The sequence below is a fragment of the Rhinolophus ferrumequinum genome, chromosome 8 (genome assembly GCF_004115265.2).
Source record: "Rhinolophus ferrumequinum isolate MPI-CBG mRhiFer1 chromosome 8, mRhiFer1_v1.p, whole genome shotgun sequence".
Classification (NCBI taxonomy): Eukaryota; Metazoa; Chordata; class Mammalia; order Chiroptera; family Rhinolophidae; genus Rhinolophus; species Rhinolophus ferrumequinum.
Window position 1 is genome coordinate 60,791,146 of NC_046291.1, and position 27,221 is coordinate 60,818,366.

General features: G+C 34.7%; 1 protein-coding gene and 1 pseudogene across 12 annotated transcripts in view; one reads left to right on the forward strand and one right to left on the reverse strand.

Moving 5' to 3' along the window:
* Nucleotides 1-27,221, reverse strand: part of SLC4A10 (solute carrier family 4 member 10) — a 260,771-nt gene that overhangs the window by 32,971 nt on the left and 200,579 nt on the right. For all 12 annotated transcript variants that reach the window (XM_033111856.1, XM_033111854.1, XM_033111848.1 and 9 more), the window contains 4 exons: nt 10,531-10,636; nt 4,974-5,135; nt 3,055-3,168; nt 765-926 (listed from right to left, as the gene is read on the reverse strand). In XM_033111856.1, coding sequence (XP_032967747.1) covers nt 765-926; nt 3,055-3,168; nt 4,974-5,135; nt 10,531-10,636 — 544 coding nt within the window. The remainder of the gene's footprint in view (nt 1-764; nt 927-3,054; nt 3,169-4,973; nt 5,136-10,530; nt 10,637-27,221) is intronic.
* LOC117025911 (ribulose-phosphate 3-epimerase-like) lies at nt 11,949-18,029 on the forward strand (annotated as a pseudogene).

The following is a 27,221-nucleotide window of genomic DNA, read 5'->3' on the forward strand; positions in this document are numbered from 1 at the left end:
AGGTTTGATTTAGGTTATTTTTAACCATTCAATGATTTTTATTTTATCAAACATATTCCTGTAAGTGATTGTGTTCACATTATAGATCTGAGACAAACTACACAGCAGTGAACAACTTTGATTATTCACAGTTGCAAAATGGCAGGATCAGAATGTATTATAATAAATAAGATATATTCATATTTATCCTCTGTAAAAAAAAGAAAAATCATTGAAATCTGCCATAAAACTCAACAGAGATGTCACAATCTATAACATTTATGGCAGGGTTTTGTTGTCGTAAGCATTATAGACAGAGAAATACCTGAAGAAAATGAGAAATATCTGACGAAATAATTTGTCCCAATAGTGAATGTAACCTAATAGATACATTTAGGGTCAAAGGGAAAAATAGATGAATCCCAGATACAAAATAAATTGGTAAAGCTGCACTTCACCAGAACAGATTGTGATTTCATTAAAATATGTTAAACGTGGTAAAGAAAGTTAGAATTCTGGCAATTTTTTTTTTTTTAAAAAATCCCTAGAGGTTAAGTCTTAGAGTTTAGAGCTCATAAATAAATTAATTAATTAACTAATAATTAATTTTAAGTTCATTGTAAGACAAAGTATCCTGGATATAAACAATAAAAATTATGAACCTGAAAGCATTATTTTAATATGTTACTTACAAATGACTACAGAATATAGGCAAAGTATAATGAACATCAATTGATATTAGTTAAGTCATAATGATTTACATTAAAATGGATGTTAAAATATACCTTTAACTTATGCTCTTTTCTGTTGATGATTACAGCTGTAATCTGTTGGTCCATAAAAATTAGAATAGTACAAAGCAAAGCTGGAATAACAGCAGCTATTACTGTCCACCATGGATTTGGACCTACAGGTGTAATAAACCAACCACGATCATCTCTAGTGGGCTGTAAAAAATAAAAGAATGTACATAATTATTAACTGGATTAATTAATACCTAATGAATTAAGTCTTAACAGATGCTACCAGGAAAGCCCTAATTATAAACTGATATGCCGAGTGAGCTATACGGAGGTGTGATCAAAACCTATGATGAATGTTTAAATTTAAAAAAAAATTATTACAGTAAACGACACATTGCCATTAATCTTCCTCAAAATACACCCCCCTCGCTTCAAACACACTTATCCCATTATTCTTGCCACTTTCTGAAGCAGTTCTGCAAGTCCTATTTCGTGTCTTTAGTTGTGCTGTCATGGCTGCCTCAATGTCTTGAATCATTTTGACTTTGGGGAAGAGCCAGAAGTCGCATGGTGCCAGATCCAGTGAATAAGGTGGATGAGGACACACCGTGATGTTTTTTTTTTGACAGAAATTGCCTATACCAGAAGTGATGTGTGACACGGAGTGTTGTCATGATGGAGGATGATTTAAGGAACACTTTAAAACACACCTTCTCTCAACTGTAGCTCACACCCATCTGACTGCACAGAACAAGTTGAAACTTGTCACATACTGTTACTAAGGTTATCGTCGCACACTGTTACTAAGGAAATGGCTGTACCAGAAGCGATGTGTGACACGCAGTATGTCCATTGTGATCACAAAATATGGTGAATGCCACTGCCGAGTGCCATCCAACAGAAAGGCAGGGAACTTCAACACAGGAAATGATGTGATGAACCTTAGTAACAGGTGTGTGACAAGTTTCAACTTATTCAGTATAGTCAGTCGGGTGTGAACTACGGTTGAGAGAAGGTGTGTTTTAAAATGTGTCATATATCGTTCTCCATCATGACAACGCTCCATGTCACACATCGCTTCTGGTATAAGGCAATTTCTGTCAAATAAAAATATTACTGTGTGTCTTCATCCACCTTATTCACCAGATCTGGCACACTATGCAACTTCTGGCTCTTCCCCAAAATCAAAATGACTCAGGACATTGAGGCAGCCATGACAGCACAACTAAAAACACGAAAGAGGACTTGCAGAACTGCTTCAGAAAGCGGCAAGAATGATGGAATAAGTGTGTTTAAAGCAAGGGGTAGTATTTTGAGGGGGATTAATGGCAATGTGTCTTTTACTGTATTAATTTTTTTTTATTTAAACATTCACCATATAGTTTGATCACACTTTGTAATTAATACTAATGTTTACAAAGCATTTATAAAGTACCAGGCACCATTCTAAGTGCTTAAAATATTTTAACTCAATTTTTTTTCTTCACAACACTCTATAGAAGATACAGATAAAGAAACTAAAACCTAGGGAGGTCCAATAAATTGCCCAAGATCCCAGAGTTTGTAAGTGGTGGAGATAGGTTTTGAATTCTGACAGACTAGCTCAAAATGTGTGTTCGTAATCAATACCTATATTAAATAAAATAATATTTACCATTTACAGTTGGGAAGTTTATTTACATTTATAAACAGCATGTTGAAAACTGTGTTTAACTTTCATTTTAGATGTATGCACAGGCCATTAGTGAAAACAGCAAAAAGACGCTTGGTGACATCAGGGGCTCAAGGAAGGGTTCTAATCAAGGCTGGTGCCTGAGATAGTCCCAAAGGAAGTCATTTTGACAATAATTTTATGAGGAAGTCACCAGCCCTTTTGACAGGTGAAAAAACTGAGGCTCAGGGAAGTTAAGTAACTGGCCCAAGGTCACACTAATTAGTTAGTGACATAGTCACAGTTCTATTCCAAACTTATTTTTATTTGTTTCTCAAGCCCTATCCACTGTGCAATTCTGCATCAAGATAATGCATTTCCCTTAGTTTCGAAATGCTTCCTTATCTTTTAGGAGTATTGTATACAGATATTCCAATTGGAGAAAGTGACAGAAAATAGTTTCAAGTGGCCTCTAGGTTTCTATTTCTGTAGTTTCTTTTTTTTAATATTAGATCAAAATTATAGTCATGCTGTGGGCATTTTATTTACTGCTTATTAATCTATATTCTTTATATTTTCATGAAAATCCCAAGTACTAGGGTTATAGCCATCATGTAAGTGAAGATCAGACCTACAGAAATGGAGAGATTAAATAAATAGTAAATGCTTTTATAACTTCACCTTGAAAACACTTGGTACTTGTAGTTTTGGAGATGGGATTCCAATGGCATAGTCAATTAAAACCATGCACAGAATTGTAAGAAAGACAGCAAAGTCACTCACTATAGATCGAACCTAAAAATAATGAAAACATTTGTCACTGGAAGGAACTACAAAAGTGAGGAATACTCAGGAACATACTCGTAACCTACAGTCACACTTTATAAACACTTTACGACATAACATCATGATATATTTTATACATACTATAATGTTACCATTAGCTCTGTCAGAATCTAAATATGTACTTATGTACCTCTGTCATTAAAATGGATACACACTCAATCTTTCCAGAATGAGGCATTGTGGAATAGCTATAATGGTGATTGTGCTGTTTTTAATATTTATTTTTAAATATATATTATGAGCCCAAATGTGTGAATATTTAGAACACAGCATAAGGATGTATGGCCAGCAGTTGGCTCTTTCCCACACAAGCAACATTTTAACATGATAAACCTGAAGCACCATAAAATAAAATTATCATTTTTATTGATGAAGCACAATATTTTAGTTAGTTTATCTAGGATATAAGTATGGCACCAGGAAATGTGCACAACAGAGTGGGCAAATTTAAAAGTTATTTTATGTAAGCCAGTTTTTAAAGCCATTTCTCATTTATAAAACCATCTTTAAGCAAAAATCCTTATACAGTTATCAACAAGATCTGTCTTCTCGTAAGAAAAGATGAAATAGTGCCATTTGCGACAACATGGGTGGATCTTGAGATTATTATGCTAAGCAAAATAAGTCAGTCAGAAAAAGTCAAGAACCATATGACTTCACTGATATGTGGGATATAAAAGTAAAAGCAACAACGGAACAAGAAAACAAATAAAGAAACAGAAACTCATAGACACAGACAATAGTTCAGTGGTTACCAGAGGGTAAGAGGGGCGGGGGTGGTAGAAAAAGATAAAGGGGGTCAAATATATGGTGATGGAAGGAGAACTGACTCTGGGTGGTGAATACACAATGTGATATACATAGATGATGTATTACAGAATTGTACACTTGAAACCTATATAATTTTACTAACCATAGTCACCCAATAAATTAAAACAAAAAAAGATCTGGCTTCTTTATTAGGGTGCCTTTATGAAGCACACATGAAAATGCAGGAGCTTATTCTTTCAAGTTATAAAAAATAATGTAATCAAATTAAAATCTCAGGGGAAGGAAATGAATCTTCCACCTTAGTGAAGGAGATGGTGACAAAAACAGAAGTTTTCTGTGGAAGAAACAGTTCTTGAAACATTTTCTCAGGGTGGGATTTTGATTATAATCTTTAGCTCATCCTTAAAAAGCTCATTTTCTTGTTTTTTATTGGCTGAGTCAGACATTATAGGTGTTACTTTGCAGTGTTAAATATTGAACTAAGCTGTTTCTCTGTTTACTTCCCTTTCCAAATATGCAGATGCAAACGTGGTGGGTTAGGGGGAGGGACTGACACTTTAAAAATGAAAAAGAGAATAGTGTTCCAATGAGTTTTGCAGGGGCTTTCCCAATTAGAGAATGTAACAGTGGCTCCAACGAGGTATCTGTCAGGCTGGAATAGTTCCCACTGTTCACTGGGCAAGAAAGTGACAATCAGTAATGCAGTGTGTGCTTTCGATTTCCAAAATCATAAGTGGGAGTTTATCTTTGGGATTTGTGGTTAAGTAGAAAAGCCTACGGGGAAGAGGAATTCTAGCACCTGTATCAAAAATGCTTTCTTTTCATCTCCTGCCATCAAATAACTCCACTCCTAACCTGGCAGCTCACTCCCACGAAAGCCTTTTATCACAGCAATTGCTTTCTTTTGTCCCTAAACAGGAATGCTTTCATAACATGCTTTATGCAAGTTTACATTTTGATCGAGAAAACTGAAGTCTAAGTACCTTGGTGGGAAAATAGCGGCTGGTCTTGAACTGCTTCAGGGTGGCTGACAGAGTGACTGTGGAAAAGAACAGGATCACGGACCAAAACAGAACATCTGGAACATAGGGGTGATCATGGCCGCAGGCTGGCCCAACGTACTCTCCATGTAATGACCTGCATTCCTGCCAGAGGAGGTAAAACAAATAAAACTATTAAGAAAAAAAATGGACACATTTCTTTCAGAAATCTAACATCTGAAGATGGACTGCCATCGAGGTGCTGAAGCTTTTCATCAATGGCTCTCAACAATGATTTAAGGACAGCATAGTAAGCTGTACAAAGTCTATTTGGGTAGGTGAGGAAGTAAGCAGCAGCGAAGATTAAGATTACGTAAAATTTGGACATGAACCACTTTTTAAGTATTTGCCATCTTCGAATTAAATTTAAGTCTATGAAACAAATCGATTTACCAATCAATGTACATTTAACCTAATATCAACTAAGTTCCTAACACCAGATTTATTGAAAATATGTCATACTTGTTAGTGAGTGGTGACTAGGGCCAGACACTATGCCAAACCATTTAAATACATCATCTTAATTAGTTTTCTTATCAAACTTATAAGACAGGTAGATGTTATTATTTCTATTTCATATCTGAGGAAACTGAGACATAGAAGTTATTTGCTGTGGCCTCACTGCTGCTGGTGGCAGTAGAGCTGTGATACAAATATGGTGCCCATGATGGAAATATGATTGCCTATTAAAGAACAAATATTCTGTAAAATTATCTAGTCCAAAAGTTACCCAAAAGGATGAGAAAGGAAACCAGAAAACTATGATATATTATTACTGTAATGAAATTGTGAGTCAATGATGGGGTTCGAACTGAGATTACAGAACAAAAGAGAAAAAGTTACTACGTGAGCAAGGCAAAGCTCATAGTTACTATGACTCCTCCACGGTCTTTTTTTTTTTTTATTTCCTGGTATGTATTTTTATAAGCCCCTGAAGAATCATTTCTAATTACTGCTTTAGCCATGAGGTGGCAGCAAAGTCAAAAAAATTTTCTTTCTCCAAGAAAAACTGAGCATTTTACATATTAATAGTTTGTCATTGAAAACGTCATTTAAAATCATTTTGGTTTCTCTTGTTTTAAAGATTAGATTACTAAAGTATTTACCTTTTTTAACAGAGAAAAGAATGGTTTAAAATAAACTAGTGACCTCATCAATCCTTTAGATATTCTGGACCTGAACAGAAATTGAATTGTGCTATGGTACAGAGAGATCTTAAAAATATATATATGGACTGATGGATTGACCACCAACACAGAGTCCACCCAATGAACAAAGCCTCAGGCCCTGGAGTCCTTGTACAGCAGAAAATAAATACTTTCAAAAGATTCTAGAATAAACCACAGATAGCTACACTGTTATCCAAAAATAAACAACCGAACAGTACATCCACTTGGGGCAGGTAGGATTCTTAAGAAATATTGCTATTACCTTATAATTATCTAAAAGAGTTCTATTTCCTTTTCTCATCTAACTGCTATAACTTCCCTGCCAACTAAGGCTGAATTTCAGTTATCCATGTTAAGCTAATACAGAGCACAATAATTTGGCTAATCAAAAATTCAAAGAAAAATTCCCCAGGCCTTAATTATAGTTTTAATTTTTTTCCTCAGAACCCTGTAAAAATACGTAAAGTAGTAAAAACGAATGCTTGCCCCTTCTCTTGCCCCTGTTCAGAGACGCTAGTAGAGCAATTACTAAGCAAAATCATGGGCAAGCCGGCGGCTAAATGCAAAGCGAAGCTGGAGGCTCCATGGTAAACGCATTATCTATAGATTTGTAGTTATCGTCAGTCTTTCGTGCAGACATAAAAGTCTTCTAAATGTTTCTTGGACTTGGTTGGGTCTTGTTCTCAATTCTTAAGAACATAGATGCCATTTGCCATTTAAAGGACCATTTAACTGCCTTACAATCTAAAATAAATTGCCAATAGCTTGCCGAGGTACTTGAATTCAAAGCAAATTTGAAAAAGATATTTATTTTTAATTCCTAACATTAAAAAAAATGTTAATTTAAAAAAATTATAATCTACTAAATTCTACATTTGCTTTCTGGTTTATACTAACTGTACCCCTAACACACACACACACACACACACACAAACACACACACACACCCCACACATACACCAAGTCCTAAGATTTAGAAGTGAAAACTAAATCTAAATTCTGTTGTTTTATTTTGAGTCTGACAAATGGTTTCACTTACAAAATGAAAAATAATGCATCGATAAACTCATTTCTACTAATTATTCTTCAAACACATTCTAAGTATCAATAACTATAAGTTAGTAAAAATTAAGTTTGATAAAATAAGAAATTAAAGATGGCATTAGTGACCTGACCCTTCTGTATGTACTAGCTAAATACGTTAATCCTGGCACTGACACAATTCTTAACCAATTACTAGCTAAGTGCTTGTGAAAATGGTAAACTTTGCCTAAGAATTCCTTTTCATGGATGATTTTGAGATACTGCTAAAAATACATATAAAATTAGAAACCTAAGCAGTCTAGCCTGCCATAAAAGACCTGCATTAAGCACTATTCACAATAGCCAAGATATAGAAATAACTTCAGTATCTGTGGATGGATGAATGGATGAAGAAAATGCGATATAAGTATACAAAGGAATATTATTCACCCTTAAAAAAGAAGGAAATCCTGTCATTTGCAACAACATGACTGAACCTGGAAGACATTATGCTAAGTGATATAAACCAGACACAGAAAGACAAACACGGCATGATCTCATTTATATGTGGAATCAAAAAAACGTCAAACTCATAGAAGCAGAGAGTCAAATGGTGGTTACCAGGTTGGGGGAAGAAGGAGAAATGGGGAAATATTGGTCAAAGGGTCCAAAGTTGCAGTCATGCAGAATAAATAAGTTCTGAAGATCTAATGCACAGCATAGCGACTATAATAATACAGTTTTATATAGATGAAATTTGCTAAAATAGTAGGTTTCCATCAAAAAAATAAATAAATAAGGCAATTATGTGATGGATTGATATGTTAAATTAACTTGATTATGGTAATCATTTCACAATGTATACATATATCAAAATACTATGTTGTATACTTTAAATATGTATAATTATTGTCAACTATACCTCAATAAAGTTGAAAAACAAAATACACAAAAGCGAAAGACTTGTGTTAAATAAAAAATTTGTGATATGGGACTATTTTTCCAAAATAATCATTAATTATTTATGGAATACTTACTATGCACATAGATTTTAGGAAAATCAAAGAAAGCTAATTCATGAGGTATGTAAATATTCAATTTAAAAAATCTGTCTAATGAATAATATATAAAGTAAATGTTACATTATAGTAGCCATTAGCACAGCTTTATTAGTAAAATGCTTTTTGTGATACTTGTGATTATGCTAAAAAAAACCCAGCATAACAATTAAAAGAGAAAAAATGTTAATGATCTTCATTGATTTAAAAAGTACAAGACTTTTTTCATTATGTAGCATGCTCTTTGGTGATAAAGGCTATTTCTGGTCAAGATTAGCAATTATCCATTGCAAAAACTGCTATTAACTAATAAAAAATAACATGAAAATTTCTGCCAGAATGTTAACACCTAGTACAGAACTTAAAAATAAAAAACCCCACAGTGCTAGATGTGCTTTGATTGCAAAATACTTTTCACTGTACTCTGCTTGACCCTAAAACTTCTAATATCTAAAATTAACTCATGGCTAGGTATCCATATCCACCATTCTGTGAGTCTTTTAGAAGGTTATTATTCAGGATTTGGTACTATGTAGAATGAATATTGTTATTTTGCATTAAATTACACAGAGAATATAAAACACATAGAGTAAATTATCATGCTAAATAATTTAGAGATGGGATTATTTGGGTTTCTGCAGTGAAAGGAACACCAAATAAGGAACACAAGCAAGGGACTCTTTAGGCATAGGTAATATACTTATAGATTACAAAAGGAAAATATGAATAGAAGATACACTGCTGGATGGATCAATCATGTTATGGTTATCAGTGGTTATCCACTGAATAGATAACCATGCAATGTTATTTTTCTAGGGGAAAAAATAGACAGAACACAATAAATGTTGACTATAACAGAAGAAAACAACAAGAGTAAGTGAAGGTTTATTCTAGAGAAAATGACTAGGGTAAGAATAAAGTTAGTAAAATATAGGTCAACAAACCGTAAGTAATTTGGTCTGATTCTAAAGAAAACATTTAATGGGGAAAATAGAGAAAATAAGCAATAGGTCATGTTTATATTTGAAAGTTGTTAAGAGAGTAAACCTTAAAAGTTGGCATTGCAAGAAAAATAAATTCTGTAACTATGTATGGTGACAGATGTTAACTAGACTTATTGCTTATTGTGGTCATAACTTTGCAATATATACAAATATATATATATGTTGTACAGCTGAAACTAATATAATGTTGTATGTCAATTATGCCTCAATTAAAAAAAAAGAATCACATTTAGAGTTTTTATAATATTTGTACAACAAAAAAAACATTTCTTGCTCCACTAACTGGCTCACTTACTAAAATAATGTGTTTCATAAAATGAACTAGAATTCATATAGTTTTATGTTGATGGTTATAATGGGATGTGAGCTTATACAAGTAGGTAAAGTGGAAGCTTTGGGTTGTAACGTTTGTAACTGAGGAGATTAAAAAAGATACTAGGACGACTCAGATTTTTAAATATTTATTAAAAGCAGAACATTTTGAATTTTTCCAATTATGAGATTTGACTAAACAGAAGTAAAGGAAAAAGAAGACAGAAAAAGACATGCACAAACATTATAATAAATTAAGAAGAATGGAGAAATACAGCTATGAAGGAAAAAAAAGAAATCAAAGCAGAGAGAAGCAAAAAAAAATAAAAACACTTTAAAAGGTATAGGATTTTTAACCTTGATCAGTGAAAAATATGTTGCCATCCTGTTTCCTGAGTAGGAGATGAGAAAATGGAAGTAAGAAAGCCCTTCCTCAGGGAGGTGCCAGAATTTTGTTAAGAAAAGTGACTTTTGTTCTTCCCAAAGACTTCAATATTTACACTAAAATACTGACAAACATCCCCTCTCTCTCAGCATATTCTGAACAGCTGGAGAAGTGCTGCAGAGTAAAGTAAAAGCAGTCTGGTTTCTTTATACAGAAAGCCAACTTAGTTCTGCCATATGCTTTCATTTAGGTCAACACTACTCTTATTTAATGTGCTTTCAGTTAACCTAGTCATATTGTGCTGTATATTTGTGCTTTTAGAGCAATTCAGGCCTACTAACTATTAGAAAAGCAATAATGCAAGAAAACCTCAGTTTACTGAATACCTGAAACAAATGAAATTCAAATTAAAACAAAACTATCGCTTTTATAACAGCATGCATTCAAAATATTTTACCTTAGTGGAGATAATTCACTCACAATGTCAACAAAAGCCCCAAAAGAGTAATAAGATTCAAGATATGACTTGATTTTCAATGTTTCACTTACTGATACAGTTAGGTTCTCCCAAATTATGTCAGAGGCAGAAATATTAGATTCCCTCCATTCCTTCAGTGTGTCGTTGCTGGGATTATGCGGTTCCACACAGTTACACCTGAAAAGGTAAAATAGTGTAGTTTGTGAAATAAGTATTTCTTTGTCACTGTACTAAAAACAAACGTGGAATGAGTCCTTCTTCCCTAGTCACGACCTTCCTCCATCTAAGAGATAAGAGGTTAGGTAATCCTAAACTATTCCAGGACAGACTATTTCCAGAAAGCAGAATAGATATATTCCCAGGGCACTACACTACTCTACAGTGTTTCCTGGAAAGAGGTCATTCCCTCTCTGTCCCAGTCAGAGGAAATATTTTAAAATGCAGGTTAGAACACAGCGTTTCGGTGGCCTTTCAAACCAGGGTGCCTTCTAGAACTTCGATGACAATTTGCCCTTAAATTATACGCGAAAGTCAAGCAAAAAAAAAAAGATAAACATCAGATCGATTATTATAATTTACTGATTTTTATTAATATTGCGAAACCATATCACTTAAAGTTGGAGTTAATTCATATTCTAACAATCCATAATAACTTTGCTATGTAATTCAAAATTAAAGCTAGGTTGAAGCAAGAACCCTAGGTATCTCAGGATATACTATGCTTTGCTCTGAGTGATAGTCCTATTAAAAATCAAACACTCAATACACAAAACTTTTTGAGTACCTATTACATATAAGGAACCATAATGAATGCGGGGTGGGGGTAACAGCAGAGAGAATAAGAAAGAGTTGCGCAGTGATATTGTTATGTAATAAAAAATAGTTTCTGATCTCGTGTTCTTTATAACTTTATTAATCAATGAGAAGAAGACACAAGCAAAGATGTGTGATAAATTAACAGCTGTAGAAGTTAACTTCAATTTACAAATGATGTGTTTCTAAAATTCACTCTGGGTGGTGAACACACAATGTGATATATAGATCATGTAATAAGAATTGTACGCCTGAAACTTATATAACTTTACTAACCACTGTCAACTCAATAAACTTCAAATTAAAAACAAATTCACTCATAATCCTTCTATTTGTCCTTCAAAAAGCATTTTTCTTATAGAAACATTTTTTAAATGGTGGTTGGGCACCCAGATTGATCCACGTACACTACGTAACATGAATGTTAGTTGCACTGCTGTTGTAGTGACATTAATAGAACTGTCGGACTTAATTACCATTTCTAACATTCACTTTATAGGCCAACATCTTACAGTTTCTACTTGGTAAATCCTTCTGCCTAAGCAACAGTCACTCTTTTATCTTCTACATCAGGAACTTAATCCATTTTTCTTTACTACCACTCATTCATTCTTCAACGAGTTATTAAGTGTCTGCTCTTATTAAGTGTCAAGAAACTCTACTTGACATTGGCAACATGGACAGGCATGGTTCCTGCTATCACCAAGGGAGGTTAGAGGATTCCCAAGCTGGGCCTCTAAGAGGGCAGAGGGTTCCAGTGAGAAGGTTGGTGACAAGGATTTTAAGGGAGTGGGATATGGAAGCATTGGCTACTGGGTAGCTGCAGTGGCAGCCGAGGTAGGAGCTATAGCAAAAGGGAAACAAAAGTACCTGAGATGCAGTAATAGGTATTTATTCACGTAAGTTTTTCAAAGCTACAGGTTCCTAAGTTCAGATTGGTTGTACATAGTCAGAACACAAGTTTTAAGTCAGAAATCTCTGTCCTATACTGACTGTGTGGCCATAAGTGCAACTTATTCAAGCACTCTGAATCTTGGTTTCCCCATATGTAAAATGGGGGTTAAAACACGCAGTAGAGCTGTTGTGAAAAATAAGTAATTTGATATATATCAAGTGTCTGGTGTAAGTTTAGGCAGTTTTGAAATTTTGGCTGCTATCAACATGACGATCATCACCAGTATTAATTTCTGGTTCATTTTTCAGTCTTTCACAAAATGCAATAAAACTGTTAACTTTCACCTTGATATAACACAAAAAGAACAAGAGGCTTTCTCTAATATGCTGATGCTCTTTTCATTTTGCTCCCAATGCTGTAAAGAAACTTAAATTCTAACCAGCATTAGAACAGTTGTGCTACTATTGCTAAGAACCTATAGAAAAGAAAATTCCTGTTTAATTTTGGCTCTTGGTCATTAAATCACTAGGTAAATATATTATAGATAACATATGCATATAAACAGAATAATTTATTTTAAAAAGATACAAATTATTAAAATGAAATAAAACTAAAACCAATGCATCACTGAATATTGTCTAAAGTTAAGAATCATATCTGGCTTCTGGTTTAACAAGGAGAACTGAACTCACATATTTATTTTTTTTCATTACCTAGAATTCATTAAGCAAAGAAATAATATAAAAAGAGACAACGAAAGAGATATGTAAACCAATGAAATATGAACGGCAAGATATTTGAAAAAGCAGAACAGAGGAATAATAGCAATAGTAGTACTTTTACATATAATCCTTAAAATAGGTAGTATTGTACATACGAAAATATTGAGGCAATAAGCAACTTGGCCAAGGTTATACAACGAGAAAAGTCAGAGCAGGAATTTGCACGTAGGCAGTCCACTCTTAAACACCAATTAGAATAAACATCTTTTCCCAACTGCAGTACAGGAATGACTTGTCCTACCCAGTAGAATCCTAAAGACGATGTGGACTCAAAGAAGGGCTCATACTCAACAAAGAAATAAAGTAAGAGGTGGAGCTGAAAACACAGGAACTAACTAGGAGTCTGAATATACTATAGCTGATTTCAGAAATCCTCTATCCCCACACTACACACTACTTCAAAGAATGGCATCAGACTTTTCTCTCAGCAATACCATCAACTTTATGAGGCATAATTATTTTAAACCTAGAATTCTATAGAGTCAGACCATCAAATGAAATATTACAGAGAGTTTTAAAAATGTTGAATTTTGTAGATTTCACAAAGTTTTTCTTGCATGCATTATTAATTAGAAGCAAATTAATGAATAAAAAGGAAGATATAGGATGAAGGAAAGAGTGGTTCCTAAAAGATCACACACACAACCCCCCCCACACACACACACACAATGGTAGAAGTAATAAATGAATTCAGTAAAATTGCAGGATACAAAATCAACATACAAAAATCAGTTGAGTTTTGATACACTAGCAATGAACAACCTGAAAAGGAAATTAAGAGAACAATCCTATTTACAATCGCATCAAAAAGAATAAAATACTTAGAAATAAACTTAACAAAGGAGGCAAAAGACATCTACCCTTAAAATTACAAAACACTGCTGAAAGAAAAAAAGATACAAATAAATGGAAAGATATAAATGTGTTCATATATTGGAAGACTTAATGTTGTTAAAATGCCATTACTACTTAAAGTGATCTACAGATTCAATGCAATTTCTATCAAAATCCCAATGCCATTTTCTACAGAAAAAAAACAAACCTAAAATTCATATGAATCCACAAGGATCCCGAATAGACAAAACCATCTTAAGAAAGAAGAACAAAGAAGAACACAGTTGGAAGCCTTACACTTTCTGATCTCAAAACATATTACAAAGCTACAGTAATCAAAAGAGTTTAGTATTGGCATAAATACTTGACTCTACAGTGAGCAATATACTATAATTATATAAAGGTTTAAAATTTTTTTTTTAATTTTTAGAATCCAATCTTTAGACAAATTATTTAACACAACTATGGTTGTAGAATAAGTATGTTAACAACCACCACAATAAAATCAAGAGTGGGAAGAAAGAAGGTGGACAAGAGTTGGAAGGAAATACGAGACTTATTCATCTCCTCTTACAAAGTATGAAGTAAAGAGAACCACCTACAGATGATGGAATAAGAAATGGAAGTTTATATATGTCCATTGTGGTTATTTATTTATGGTTACAGAGGTTACAGGAATGATGGATTTTAAGATATGACATAATTATATTGGAAAGAGAGGTAGGTAGACTGAGAAGAAAAGTTGATAGTGGGAGTAGAAAGTGAGCTAAATTCATATTTATAAGAGCAAAAGTAAAATAGTCACATTTAACATTAGTAAATCAAGAAAAAGTAATATAAGCATATTACTTAGAGATAAGTAGTACCACCAAAAATTAAAAAAAAAAAATCTTTCTTAATAATATTGCCTTTGAGTGAACTATTGCTTTAATTATAATCTTTCTATACTATTTTCATTTTTTAAGGATGCACATGAATTATTTTGATAACAATAAAATGTATTTGAAAAAATAATTGGTTCTCCTTATGGCTGCTCTAAATTTACTTTCTTATTTCAGTGTGTACAAATTACCTCCCTGTCCCTCCTGGATATAGCTGTGTCTTTTTTTCTCTTTTAAAATTCAAAAATGTGCAATCATGGGGAAACATTCCAATGCTTCCCTTAAACTTATCAGACCCTGCTCCATTAGAAGTATATGCTCAAGATATTTGAATTACTTTTGACAGTAGAAGGCAACTTATTATGTCATCAACTAATTTTCAAGAAATTATTATTTTTGGCAATATCTGTCTCTAGCCGCTTTTAAAACAGTTTACTTCTCGACGTCATTTTCAATATAGTTCAAACTTTACTGCTTCTGTGACAAAGAAACATGTTAAACGTGCTTTTTGATAATTAGTTTAGTGTATCCATCCTGTCTAGATTTTGAGATAAACAATGCTTAAATAATCATTATCATTTCTTCTGGCATCTTGAAAACTGGTTCAAGATTCTATTTGTAATCACTAAAATACTGTCAGAGTCAGAATTTACTTGCAGCTGTAATTATTTTTCCACTTCAGTTTATAAAACCTGCCTCCTTTCTATTTCCATGTAGACTAAGCATTGTAGAAATACTGAAAATATGAGGATTGTTTGAAGTCATTTTACAAAATTCCTTGTGGATACTGAATGCATGATACTTTTGTGTTTCACATATCAGACATTTTGTACACCACTTCAGTTCCTATCAGCCCCAGCTCTTCTGCACAAGCTTCAACCGGTCACTTCCAAGTCAACCTCTTGGTGTCTGGCTTCAGGCTGCACCAATTACCCCTTGATTGCTGCCTTTACACTGCTGCCACCCTTAACTAATGGGGGGGTAGGGGCTGATACATACATGTTTCTCCCTTAAATTCCCAGGGCAAACAGTTGTGAGTAGCATGTCACAAACCTTCTTAAAGATCCCATCAAATCAAGCATTAGTCACCTGTATTTATGACCAACTAGATTCCATATTGGCCTCATCTCCCGGCCTGTATTACTATATTAGTCTGCTCAGGCTACCATAATAAAATACCATAGACTGGGTGGCTTAAGCCATAGAAATTTATTTTCTCACAGATCTGGATGTTACAAGTCCAAGATCAGGGCACCAGTACGGTTGCATTCTGATAAAAGCTCTCTTTCTGGCTTACAGATGGCCACCTATTTGCTGTGCCCCCATGTGGCACATCTCTCTCTCTCTCTCTCACTTTGTGGGAGGCAGATCAGGTGAGTCCTGAAGTTCTAGAGCCAACACAGATGCCTGGTCTACATTATCACGTATATAAGATCTGCTTGTCACTCCAAGACCTGATTTCTGAATCCCAGATTGGAATCCAATGATAAATTCTAATATGAATAACCTTTCCATACTTAATGAAGACACCCAGGCACTGGTCTAGGGACTAAAATTTAACAGTGGTGCTCCTAGTAGCATGTCTATAGTCTGAAATAAGATGACTACTTATTAAAAAAAAAAATAGAACCTAAAGGACCTGCATTGATATTGGGTCCTCCTCCAAATGGAGGCTTAGAGATTATACTTATAACAGCCTCCAAAAAACTGTCAGTTGAGTCTCTAATATCCTGTCCTGAATCTCTTGCTCTAATTCCAGAATAGATGGGAAAAGCATTAGGGGAAAAAGCAAGGCTCACAGACCTTCAAATGTCTTGCTATTCTTCTGCTTATACATATTGGAACCTGCCAATGTCTGCCTGTAAGCCAGTTCACCAATAAGGGGAAACATGTCCCCATGAGGGGGAAATTCCCCCAACTTCATCTTTCTGTTACTTTACCTCAGAAAAAAGGCCCAACATTATAGGAATTTGATGGGAAAACATTTTCATACTCTGAAAATTTGGTGAAAGTCAATTTATTGATGATAAAATGTAATTGAAATGCAAAACAGGGAAATATGCCAAATTTCTCATAAAGGTAACATCATCAGAGAAAATTAGTATTATAGTAGATGTATATATCAAATGGGTGTGTATGTATGCATGTGCATGTACGTACATAAAACAGAATTGTATTTGAAAGGAAGCTGGGGACAATAGCCTTTATTAGCCCTTTGATCCCATTGGCACCAGGGGTAACACATTAAAGGAATTGAAAGGGCCCATTAACGGAGATTGGAGGTTATATTATTCACATGATCTTTAGCAAATATTTTACCAAACAAACCAGCTCTCCCAAGTAATCTTTCCAACCCAAGTAAACAAACAAACAAACAACAACAAAAAAAAGCAAATTGCTAGTTCTGACTTATTTGAATAATATGCAAGTAACCTTAAGAAATAACTGATTCTAAAGTTCTTAAAAGCTATAACTTAGTCTATGTTAAAAGCTCTACCTAGGTCTATACTTTGGTTTACACTGGGGAAAATTAATCATTATTTCAAAAGAAAATTTAGTCAGTGCTTAAAGATTAAAGTACTAACACATTTAAAAAAAAATAGGACAAATCAGGACGATGCCTTCTTCATCTTGCTGGGGGACTAATTGGTAACTTGGCTCTTGGGAACCAGTACCATACCATCCAACTGTAAGATTGGCCCATCCATCTTCAACAGCAACCTGACCAATCTGAGGGAAAGTACCTCTGGATGCTGGCCTCAAGAGCCAATTGTCTATACCTGGACATAAGTATGAGTATTTTATTTGAAACATCACCTTCGGTCACCCTGTGGTAGAAAGTCTTCAAAAGTAGCTAGCCAGGATCTTATCCTTGACATGCACAGAATGGTGTCCAGGCTGGAACAGTGGATAAAACCAATGGCTACAGTAGAAGCCAGTACATACACCTTTCATTTCAAGGATATTGAGAACCCAGGAGCTTTGATTAAAGACATTTGAGAGAACGGGATGAAAGCGGGACTTGCCATTAAACTAGGAACTACAGCTGAGTATTTGACACCATGGGCTAATCAGATAGATATGGCATGGCCTCGGTTATGCCAGCGGAACCTGGATTTGGAGGACAGACACTTATGGAAGACATGATGCCAAAGGTTCATTGGTTGAGGACACAGTTCCTGCTTTTAGACATAGAGGTTGATGGTGGACTCAGTCCTGACACTATCCATACTTGAGCAAAAACAGGGGCCAACATAATTGTGTTTGGTGGTGCTATGATAAGGAGTGAAGCCCCCAGGTCTGTGATCAATTGGTTAAAATACATTTGCTCAGAAGCTTCTCAGAACCATTCTCTTCATGGATGAACTCTCAAGGAGCTCATTGTTTCTGCTCATGAGATTTCTGTTTTACTGGAACACAAGAATGTTGACTACCAAGTCATATTGAATGAGGCGGTGCTGCTTTTCTGAGCAATTACTCACTCCAATGACTCAAACCTATTGTCAAAATGTACTAAGAGGTTGGAAATTGAAGTATATACCTACATTTTCAGTGATGGAATTGAAAGATTAGTGTGGTGAAATGCCCTGTTTTTACTGGGAGACTTGATTTTTATAGAGTAAAATACAGTAGTATTAAGATTATAAACAGCAATGTACGTTAATAGCTAAGGCAGGCATATGAGCTATTATGAAAATAATTTCTCTGCATTTCTGAGAAGAATTTTCTGTTGTTTCATATCTATTTTCCAAAAACAAAGGAAGTCCTTATGTTTTCCATATTTCATGGTATTTGTGGATACGCTTGTTAATATGAGTAGAATGGAACTTAGGGAAAAAAATCTAAGGTTGGATTTGGCTGGGATGCCATACCATATTCTCCTTTCATCTAAAAGATCTGTTTTTTTCCCTTTTTACTTTATACTCAACACATAAAAACCATTTTAAAAATGCATGAAGCCCAGGGGTTTTCAGGTGGTCTGTTCTAAAATATAAGCATTGATTTTATCATATTTTATCAGGGTGTTTTGTCAGTTTTGCTGAAGGGGCATATTATTCTGATATTTTCCCTTTTTTTATGCCACCTACCACTCTTAAGGATATTAAATAAAGCTGTTGCCTTAGCTCTGAGTAGAAAGAAAAGTAAAGCATCTGTTTGGAAGTAATATTAATATGAATCTTGACTCTGTTGCTGTCGACTTATTTGACCTTAGGAAATCACACAACCTCTGTGATCTGTTATTAACACATTTTACATTGAATACAACAGTTGTGCAGTTCATGTTAAGGCTTAAAAGAGGTTATGTAACTTATGGAAAGCTTCCAGTACTATTCGTAGAATTTAGTAGATGCTCAATATAAAGTAGCTTATCATATATAAGTTGTTATATGGTTATAAATACTTTGATATAATCTATAAATCATTAAATCTACAAATCACCCCTATGAGTGGTAGGATAGGTATTTTTATCCTAATGAGATACTAAAATGAGAAACTAAAATTAAAATGAGAAATTTTAATTTAAAAATGAGAAACTAAAGCTTAGTAGCAGACTGGTACCACGAAAAGCATCAGGATTTCTGATGCTTTTATAAATGGAACCCAGCGGACGTAGGGTAGGCAAAGGAAGCTTCTTTTACTTAACATTGTCTTATTTCCAGTCTAACCTTATTCTGTAGCAGAACCAGATGGCTAAGAATATTCTGGAACTATGGATCGTGGCCGCAACGATATATATTTTATTATTCCAAGAAAGACAAGGTAGGTTAGGAGATGACGGTACAGAGTTAATCCATAAACTATTTATAACCATGTTCCAAATCATAGTTAGGAAACAAATTATGCATCAACCATTTCATTATTATAAATACTCATGTAATAAATATGGCAAAACATGTTTTTTTAAAGGACAGGTATTTGCAGTAATTTTTCTGCATGAATTGTCAGAATTTGAAAAAAAATGAAAAAATAAGTCTTACAAAGGTTAGGCCTGTGGTCTCCAAGCTTGTGAGGAAGAGATAATTTCCATATTTCTGAAACTTTTAGATCCCTGAGGATGGTTCTGAGAATAAAGTATGCTGAAAGCTGTGAGGGGAAGGACGAAAATGCTATCTGCCTTCACATCCCCACTGCGGATCCCAACAAACTAAACATGTGGGAGTGAGGAAGCAGTCAGTAAATGGCTTGGAGAGCTGCTCAGAGATCTGCCAGGTAAAACCTCCAGGGTCCTTCTGATCAATGGTATCCAATCCATTGGCCAAGGACCCCTAAACTTAGGGACTTGTGAACATGTGTCCACTTTCTGAAATTGGCATGTGCTCTCTAAAGTCTCCATTTTTGAATCGTAAAAAATATATATATTTAATCTGCTACAGAGATAAGAATAATTATTTTAGATATTCGCCTAGACCCATATACGTATATGCTGTGATTCAGGTTTAAATCATCTGAACAAACCGAAGACCTGCCTCAAATCCTTACCCGCCTGGTCATGCATTCAAATAATGATAACTTTGGTGACTATTGCATAGTAGTGCTGCCAGAAAGAACACTGTTAAGAGCATCCATTAGGAGCAGTACTCTCTTTCTTGTTAAAGTAAATTAGTAATATATAGCCTGAATCTGTTATATCAAGTGGCAAACATTCTGCTTTTTAAGTAGCTAACGATTAGAATTTTTCAAGTTAGTCATTCTGCTCATTTACCGAAGGAAAAAAGACCCAACACCATAGTTTAATAGGAAATTATTCACATACTCTAAAAATTAGGAGAAGGTAAATTTATATAATATAAAAAGGAAACTAAAATGTAAAATAGAGACTATATGGTGAGTTTCTTACAGAAGTAATACAACGAAGGAAAGAGAGCACTACAGTAGATGCATAGATACATCTATGTACAAAAATATGTGTGTATACATACACGTTTCCACTAGCTACTGTATATCTATGCATATCTATATGATGTACATACAGCTACCACATGCATGGCAGGAGACATTTTGTTTTCTAGTTTGAGTTCTACATTTTATAGATGGAGGAAATTAAATGGTTGATAATTTACCCAAAGTCGTACTGACAATTAGATTTGAATCCAGGTCTGTTTCACTCTGAAACCTCTGCTCTTCCAGCTATAATATGCTTCCTCTACATGTAACTCTGAGCCATTACGATTAGCATAGCCAGATTAGTGAGATGGTTCCAGAACAAATGAAATAATTAATATTTCACTGTGTGGACTTCTTAGCTTCCTTTCAGGACCCCTCTCCTGTTATTCCCCCAGACACCCTGTATCCCTGCCCCTATAGCATAACAAGTATATTACCACTCAGATTCCTATTTCTCAGCCTCGTCTAAACCTGGCCACCAGCTGGCAGGACTCTGCTTGCTGTGTGTACACCATTCCCTCAGGGCCGGAGTCTCTGTTTTCCAAAGTGATTAAACTGTGTTTGTGAGGACCATGCAATAGTGGGTTACTCCATTCCCCAGAGTACATTTAAATTTACATTTCAACAGTGACGTTCTGAAGGTACTAAGAAATTTGGTATAAAAATGGCAAGATCATAGGAAAGACATTTTTTTTGTAGAGTCAGGTCTTTAAATGGATGTCAGTCACTTATACCTCCTTGTCAGGCCTATCTCTCACTAATAACATTCTTCATCTATAAATCAATTCCAAAGAGGAAAAATGCGTTTTTTAATCTAAAAGATTTATTTTATACGTCACAGATATCATGTATAGCCAACCGACAACCAAATCATGGTTCTTTCCTGAGTAAGACGAACGTAACAACCACTACACTATGGAAACAGATTCATTGCTCCTTCCTGAGTCTGCACCACTGATATTTGAAATCTCAGCAGTTAGTTCTCAGAGGCTGCCTGCCTGGACCAGAAGTTTGAAAAAGATCTCCCTACCAACTCTTGGTGGCTCAAAGAAGGCTCTGGCTATTTAGATTTTATGTTCTTAAATATCAAAAGCAGATTTTTCTAAATTAATTAATTAATAATAAAATGAAAAGAAGAAAAAAAACACCCACATTCCTGGTTTTCACCGAGGCTGATGAACTTAGTCCAAAGAACTCCAAAACTATAAAAAGAAGAGAAAAGCAAAAGAAAGAAAACTAGAAACAGCAATGTGAGGAGATAAAATACGAGTTTGGAATAAGTTCTTCTGTTTCCAAAATAATTTTTAGTGACTCTGGCCATAAGATGGAAGTATTAATGCCCCCCACCCCCCAAAAAAAATATTTAGGTGATAAGGCAGGCTGGTATTTTGAACACTGGACTTTAAACTCTTCAGCCAGGGTTCCTAAGCTCAGTGAAATCCAAGCTCTTAGCTGAGTGACTTTAGACAAGTTGCTTAATTTCTCTGTATCTGTTTTCTTAAAGTGGGGACAATGATGGTAATCAATCTCAAGGGGCTATTATGAAGGTAAATAAGTTAATATAGGTGAAATTGCCTGGAACAGAACCTGGCATAAGTAAATAGTAATTAGGTGTTGGGTATTATGATAATTGTTATTACTATTGTTACTACCACCAGCTCGTAGACTGGAAAGTCCAACAATCTAAAGGCAAAAGAATGGGCAGTACCCCTACTTTTTTACATTTTTAAAAACACCAGTATAAAATGCCAATATAATTTTGACTCGTGGTGTTGGATTTTTTGGCTTAAACTACACTCTTCACCAAACACGTCCTCTGCCTGTCTCACCCTCCCAAAGAAAAGTGTGTGTGCTCTGAGCCATCTTATTTATATAAATGGCTACAGAGTGATTAGATAAACATTATAATTAAATGTCCTCATCCAGAAGTTTTTGCTTTTGTTTCAAGGCTAATGGAGGTGATCAATCTTCTTTACATGAGAAGAGCCTGTGGCTGTCTTCTGGAAAACATAATTTGATAGAACTCCCTTCAACATTATTACTAATTTTAGTCCCTGGGTTGCAGATGATCTCCTTTTGTCTTGGTAGTTATTATTAGTACCTTCCTGTGTGCACTGAGCAGTAATGGTTTCTGACTCATTTTTTTTTTTTTTGAAGTTTCTCTTTATGGACTAAATTAGCCTGAGTGCTGTGTAGCAAATGAGGTACTAATATAAGGCATAAAATCAGAGAATGATGATCTATCTGTAGAAGCCAAACATGTCTTTTATGCTTATTCTTTTTTTCTATTTCAAAAGTATTTTGAAAGATCAAAATAATAAAACCATACTATAGAATATTTGTAAAATAAAAAACAAAAAAAAAATTTTCATAGTCTTTCCACCACAGTTACTGTAATTTTTTGACATAGTTCTTTCAGTAGTTCTTACTTAGTATGTATACTTTCAATATATTAATGAGCATACAATGTTTTAATCTTTTTTATATAGCACCATAATGTAAGCATTTTCTATGTTGCTACATTACTCTTCATAACCATCATTTTTAATGGACCTACTCATAGTTTACCTACTCATGCTTTACTGCTAAACATTGAATTTGTTTCTATTAAGATGAATTTTTAAATAATACCGTGTTAAGTCTTTTATGAATACATTTATTTCCATACTTTGGATTTTATTCTTAGGAGAGATTTTCTAGGTAGTTATTCTTTCTAGGAAATCATATCAACATATACTATACCATATTATGAAGAAAATGGTTTTTCAAAAATATTCAAAATAACTGTAAAACACCACCATTAGTAGCTAAAAATATGAATACTCTCTCCAATAAATTCTTCTTAATTTTTTCTCATCTGAACTTCATCCCCATTCATACAGCAGTATCCTGTCCTTGGTCTCTAAATACATAACTCTAGAAGTATTTCTCACTCGCATGGCACTCTGTGTCATATACTTGTATGTGATAGCACTTACGTCAACCATAATTATTTGTGTAATATTTAACATCTAATTCTTACAATACATAATATGCTCGATGGGGACAGAGCTCCCATCTATGTTGTCACTTTTACACTCAAGTGTCTGGCACACAGCGGGCAGTCTTGTTTGTTCATTTACTGATTTAACAGTTTAAAATTATTTTGTAGAGAGTACTAGCTCAGTGCTATGGGGGATACATAGAAATATAGGACAGTCTCTGCCTTTAAGGAATTGTTATAATAATAATAATCCTTTACTCTTATTTTAATTTTAATAGTCATAGGAGAAAGTCCATGGGCTTTAAAACCAAATTGACCTGAGTTTGACCTCCATTTACCATTCATTGGCTATGTGACACTGGGCAAATTATTTAACTTGTTGGAGCCTCAGATTGATCGTCTGTAAAGTAGGGGTAATACTTGTTCCACAGGTTATCACGAGGTTTAAATGAAGTAATGTATGCAGATTTTGCTATAGCTCCTAGGAATTGAAAGACATTAAATAATTACTTGTTGAATGAATGAATAAAGCCTTGCTAATTTTTGCTGTCCTTTCTTTTTTTTTTTTTTCCCCAGTTTGTTCACTTTCTTCCCTTACCATTGTCTCAGGCAATAATCAGGACTTAAACAGTCCACAGCTAGGTTATTGCTCCTGCGGCACTTCCTATCACCACCTTCTAATCTATCGTCACATAATTCTTCCTAAAGCTTTGTCATTATGCCCAATGGCCTTTTTACCAGATAAAACTTGTAAGTTTTAAGGTTCTCTGCCACTTGGTCCCAAGAATCCATTCTATCACCTGCTCTTGCAGAACTCGCAGATAGAATGAAGAGAGAACAATTTCTAGATATGCAATAATAATAAACTCAAGCGACAGATACAACAGAGATGGAGTAATAACTTAGGGTTATTTCTTCCATGAAATCCTTCCAGCTTCCCAGGGTAGTTTGTTACTTCTTTCCTGGACCATCATGCATATATCTGGTATAAATACTTACTACACCATGTGAATTATTTAACTATGTATTGCCTTTAGCTCCCTCCACATTTATTGATCCAAAATATTCTATGTGTAGCCACTATATACAAAGCAAATTGATAATCACTGAGATTAGAGAGTAGAGACCATATCACATTCATTTTGATACTATCAGTGCCAACACAATACAAAGAAGATCGATGGATTTTGAAGAAATGAGCCAAGTGAATAAGAGAATGTATGAACAGGATGGCAAATCTACTTATTATACACTAACATTTTGCTCTATTCTACCTTCGAGTTTTGTAGGTTCCTTTTTTCCTAAAATGGAAAATAAATTTGGTTACATGAGTACTGATTTGAAGAGTACCATTTGGCCCTAACTAGCTCGTCCTATGGCTTGTCATAGGACTTGAATTTCCCTCATAAAACTTATTGTTAGAAAGAAATTACAAAATAATGCAAGCACACAATGCCAGTTGAATACTTCAAAATATACAGAGAAAGCAAACATTCCTTTCTCAAAATATTTTCTGCTGTCCCCTAAGTACTATAAATTTGGTAGGTATCCTATTAGATCTCTTATTCTCTGTGTATTTCCCGTATACTTCCTATGTATCTTGCAGGGTTAGGACATTTTCTCTACAAGGCTGCTCTCAGGGGCTTACCCAAGGCCTCTAACTAGGATAAAGGTGTAGATTCAATCCCAATCTTTTTAACCAAGTTACTATAAGCTTCTTAAAATTATAAGATAAAGTGGTACTTCAATGAGACGCAGCAAAACTCATCCCTAGTCAAGATTTTTTCCTTTCCTTGTTACATACCTGTTAATGGGAAATTGTTATAACCAAAATAAGCACTTTTATGCTAATAAGCTCTAAAATAAAGTCCATTTTACCTCGTAAGCATAATATTATTCTGATATTTGTTTTAAATTCCTCTGTTTTATATCTATTTCTTATCAGTAATTCAAAACTGCTTGAAGATAATATTTAAGAGACTTAAAATAATAATTTATCTAAACTCTCCTGTATTCTAAATATTAATCATAAAAATTACTCTGGGCAAATCAGTGGCCTAGAATTTAGTACAGTGTCAAAAGTGTCCAACTAAGTGTTAGATGTCTTAGATGTTGCCCAAGTTCTCCCATGTGGGCAAGCTATAAACCTTTCTGAGCCTCAGTTTATTTTTCAGCTCTAAATAGAGGTGATAATCATTCATTTACGCAACAAATAGTCATTGAACATCTATTTTGTACCAGGAACTGATCTGCACCGTGGGAAGCAGTGATCAAAACAGACTAAATCCCCTCCCCTTATGAACCATTTACTCTAGAAGGGTAACAGACAATAAATTAACTGATAGCTGGAGGTACCACTGAACATAAGCACAATAGCGGTGCTGGTGCAGATGCAGAGCACGGGGAACTCTCATACACTGCTGGTGTGAATGATGTGAAATGGTACAACCATGTTGGCCGTTTCTCATAAAGTTAAAATATACACTTGACACATAACCAAGCAATCCTGTTTCGAGGTATTTACCCAAGAGAACATGGAAACAGTCTAAATAAAGACCTGCACATGCAGGTCTTTATTTAGCTCCAAAGTAGAAACAGCCCTCATCTACCGATCTGTGATTGGACAGACAATTTGTGGTACGTCCATACCATGGATACTACACAACATCAAAAAGGAACAAATGGATACATGCAGCAAAATGAGTAAATCTCAAAAGCAAAATGATAAACAAAAGAAGCCAGGCACAAAAGGCTACATATTCTATAATTCCACTCATGTGAAATTCTAAAAAAGGCAAAACTTTTGAGACAGAAATCATAGTAGTGATCGTCAGAGGTTAAGGTTGGAGTGAGAGACGGACTACAAAGGGGCATTAGGAAATGTGTTGGGAACTGTTCCATGTTTCAGTGATGTTATTCATTTGTCAAAACTCATTTAAGTGTACACTTAAAAGGGGGTACACTTAAAAGGGGGTATACTTAAAAGGGGTATATTTTGTTGTATGTAAATGACACTTCAATACATCTTACTTTAAAACGGATAAATTATGTAATATTTTAGATAGGAAAGGGAGAGAGAGGAGGAGTTGAAATTTTAGATAGACATTTTAGATAGAATCACTTCAAGTAGATGCTTTTGAAAGAAATGAAGGAACAAGCCACATGGATACCTGGAGAAGGGCATTCCAGGAGAAAAGAATAGCACGTGTGGAGGCTGAGGGGCAGAATCATGCCGAGTGTGCTTAAGGAAGAGCGAGGACATCAGGGTGGTAGAGCAGAGGGCTGAAGTAGGGGGAGAGACAGGAGACACACTGGGAAACAGATCACCTCACACCTTGAGGGTAACTGGGCAGCCATCAGCGGGCTTTGAGAAGCAGCGCGACAAGATCTGACTTGGGTTTTAAGAGAGTAATTCTGGCTGCTTCATAGAGAACAGTCTGTGGGAGAGTAAGTATAAAATCAAGGACACTAGTTGGAAGGTGACTGTAATTATCTAGACAAGAAATTATGGCGGTAAAGAGGGTGGTAAGTAGTGCTTAAATTCTATGTAGAGAGCCATTAGATTTGCTGTGAAGTCTGGGTGTACGAGACAGTAGTCAAGAATAAATCCATGTTTGTTTGGTTCTTTTTTTTCATTTGAACAGCTGGAAGGATGAGATTGCCATTAACAGGGGGGAAAGATGAGAGA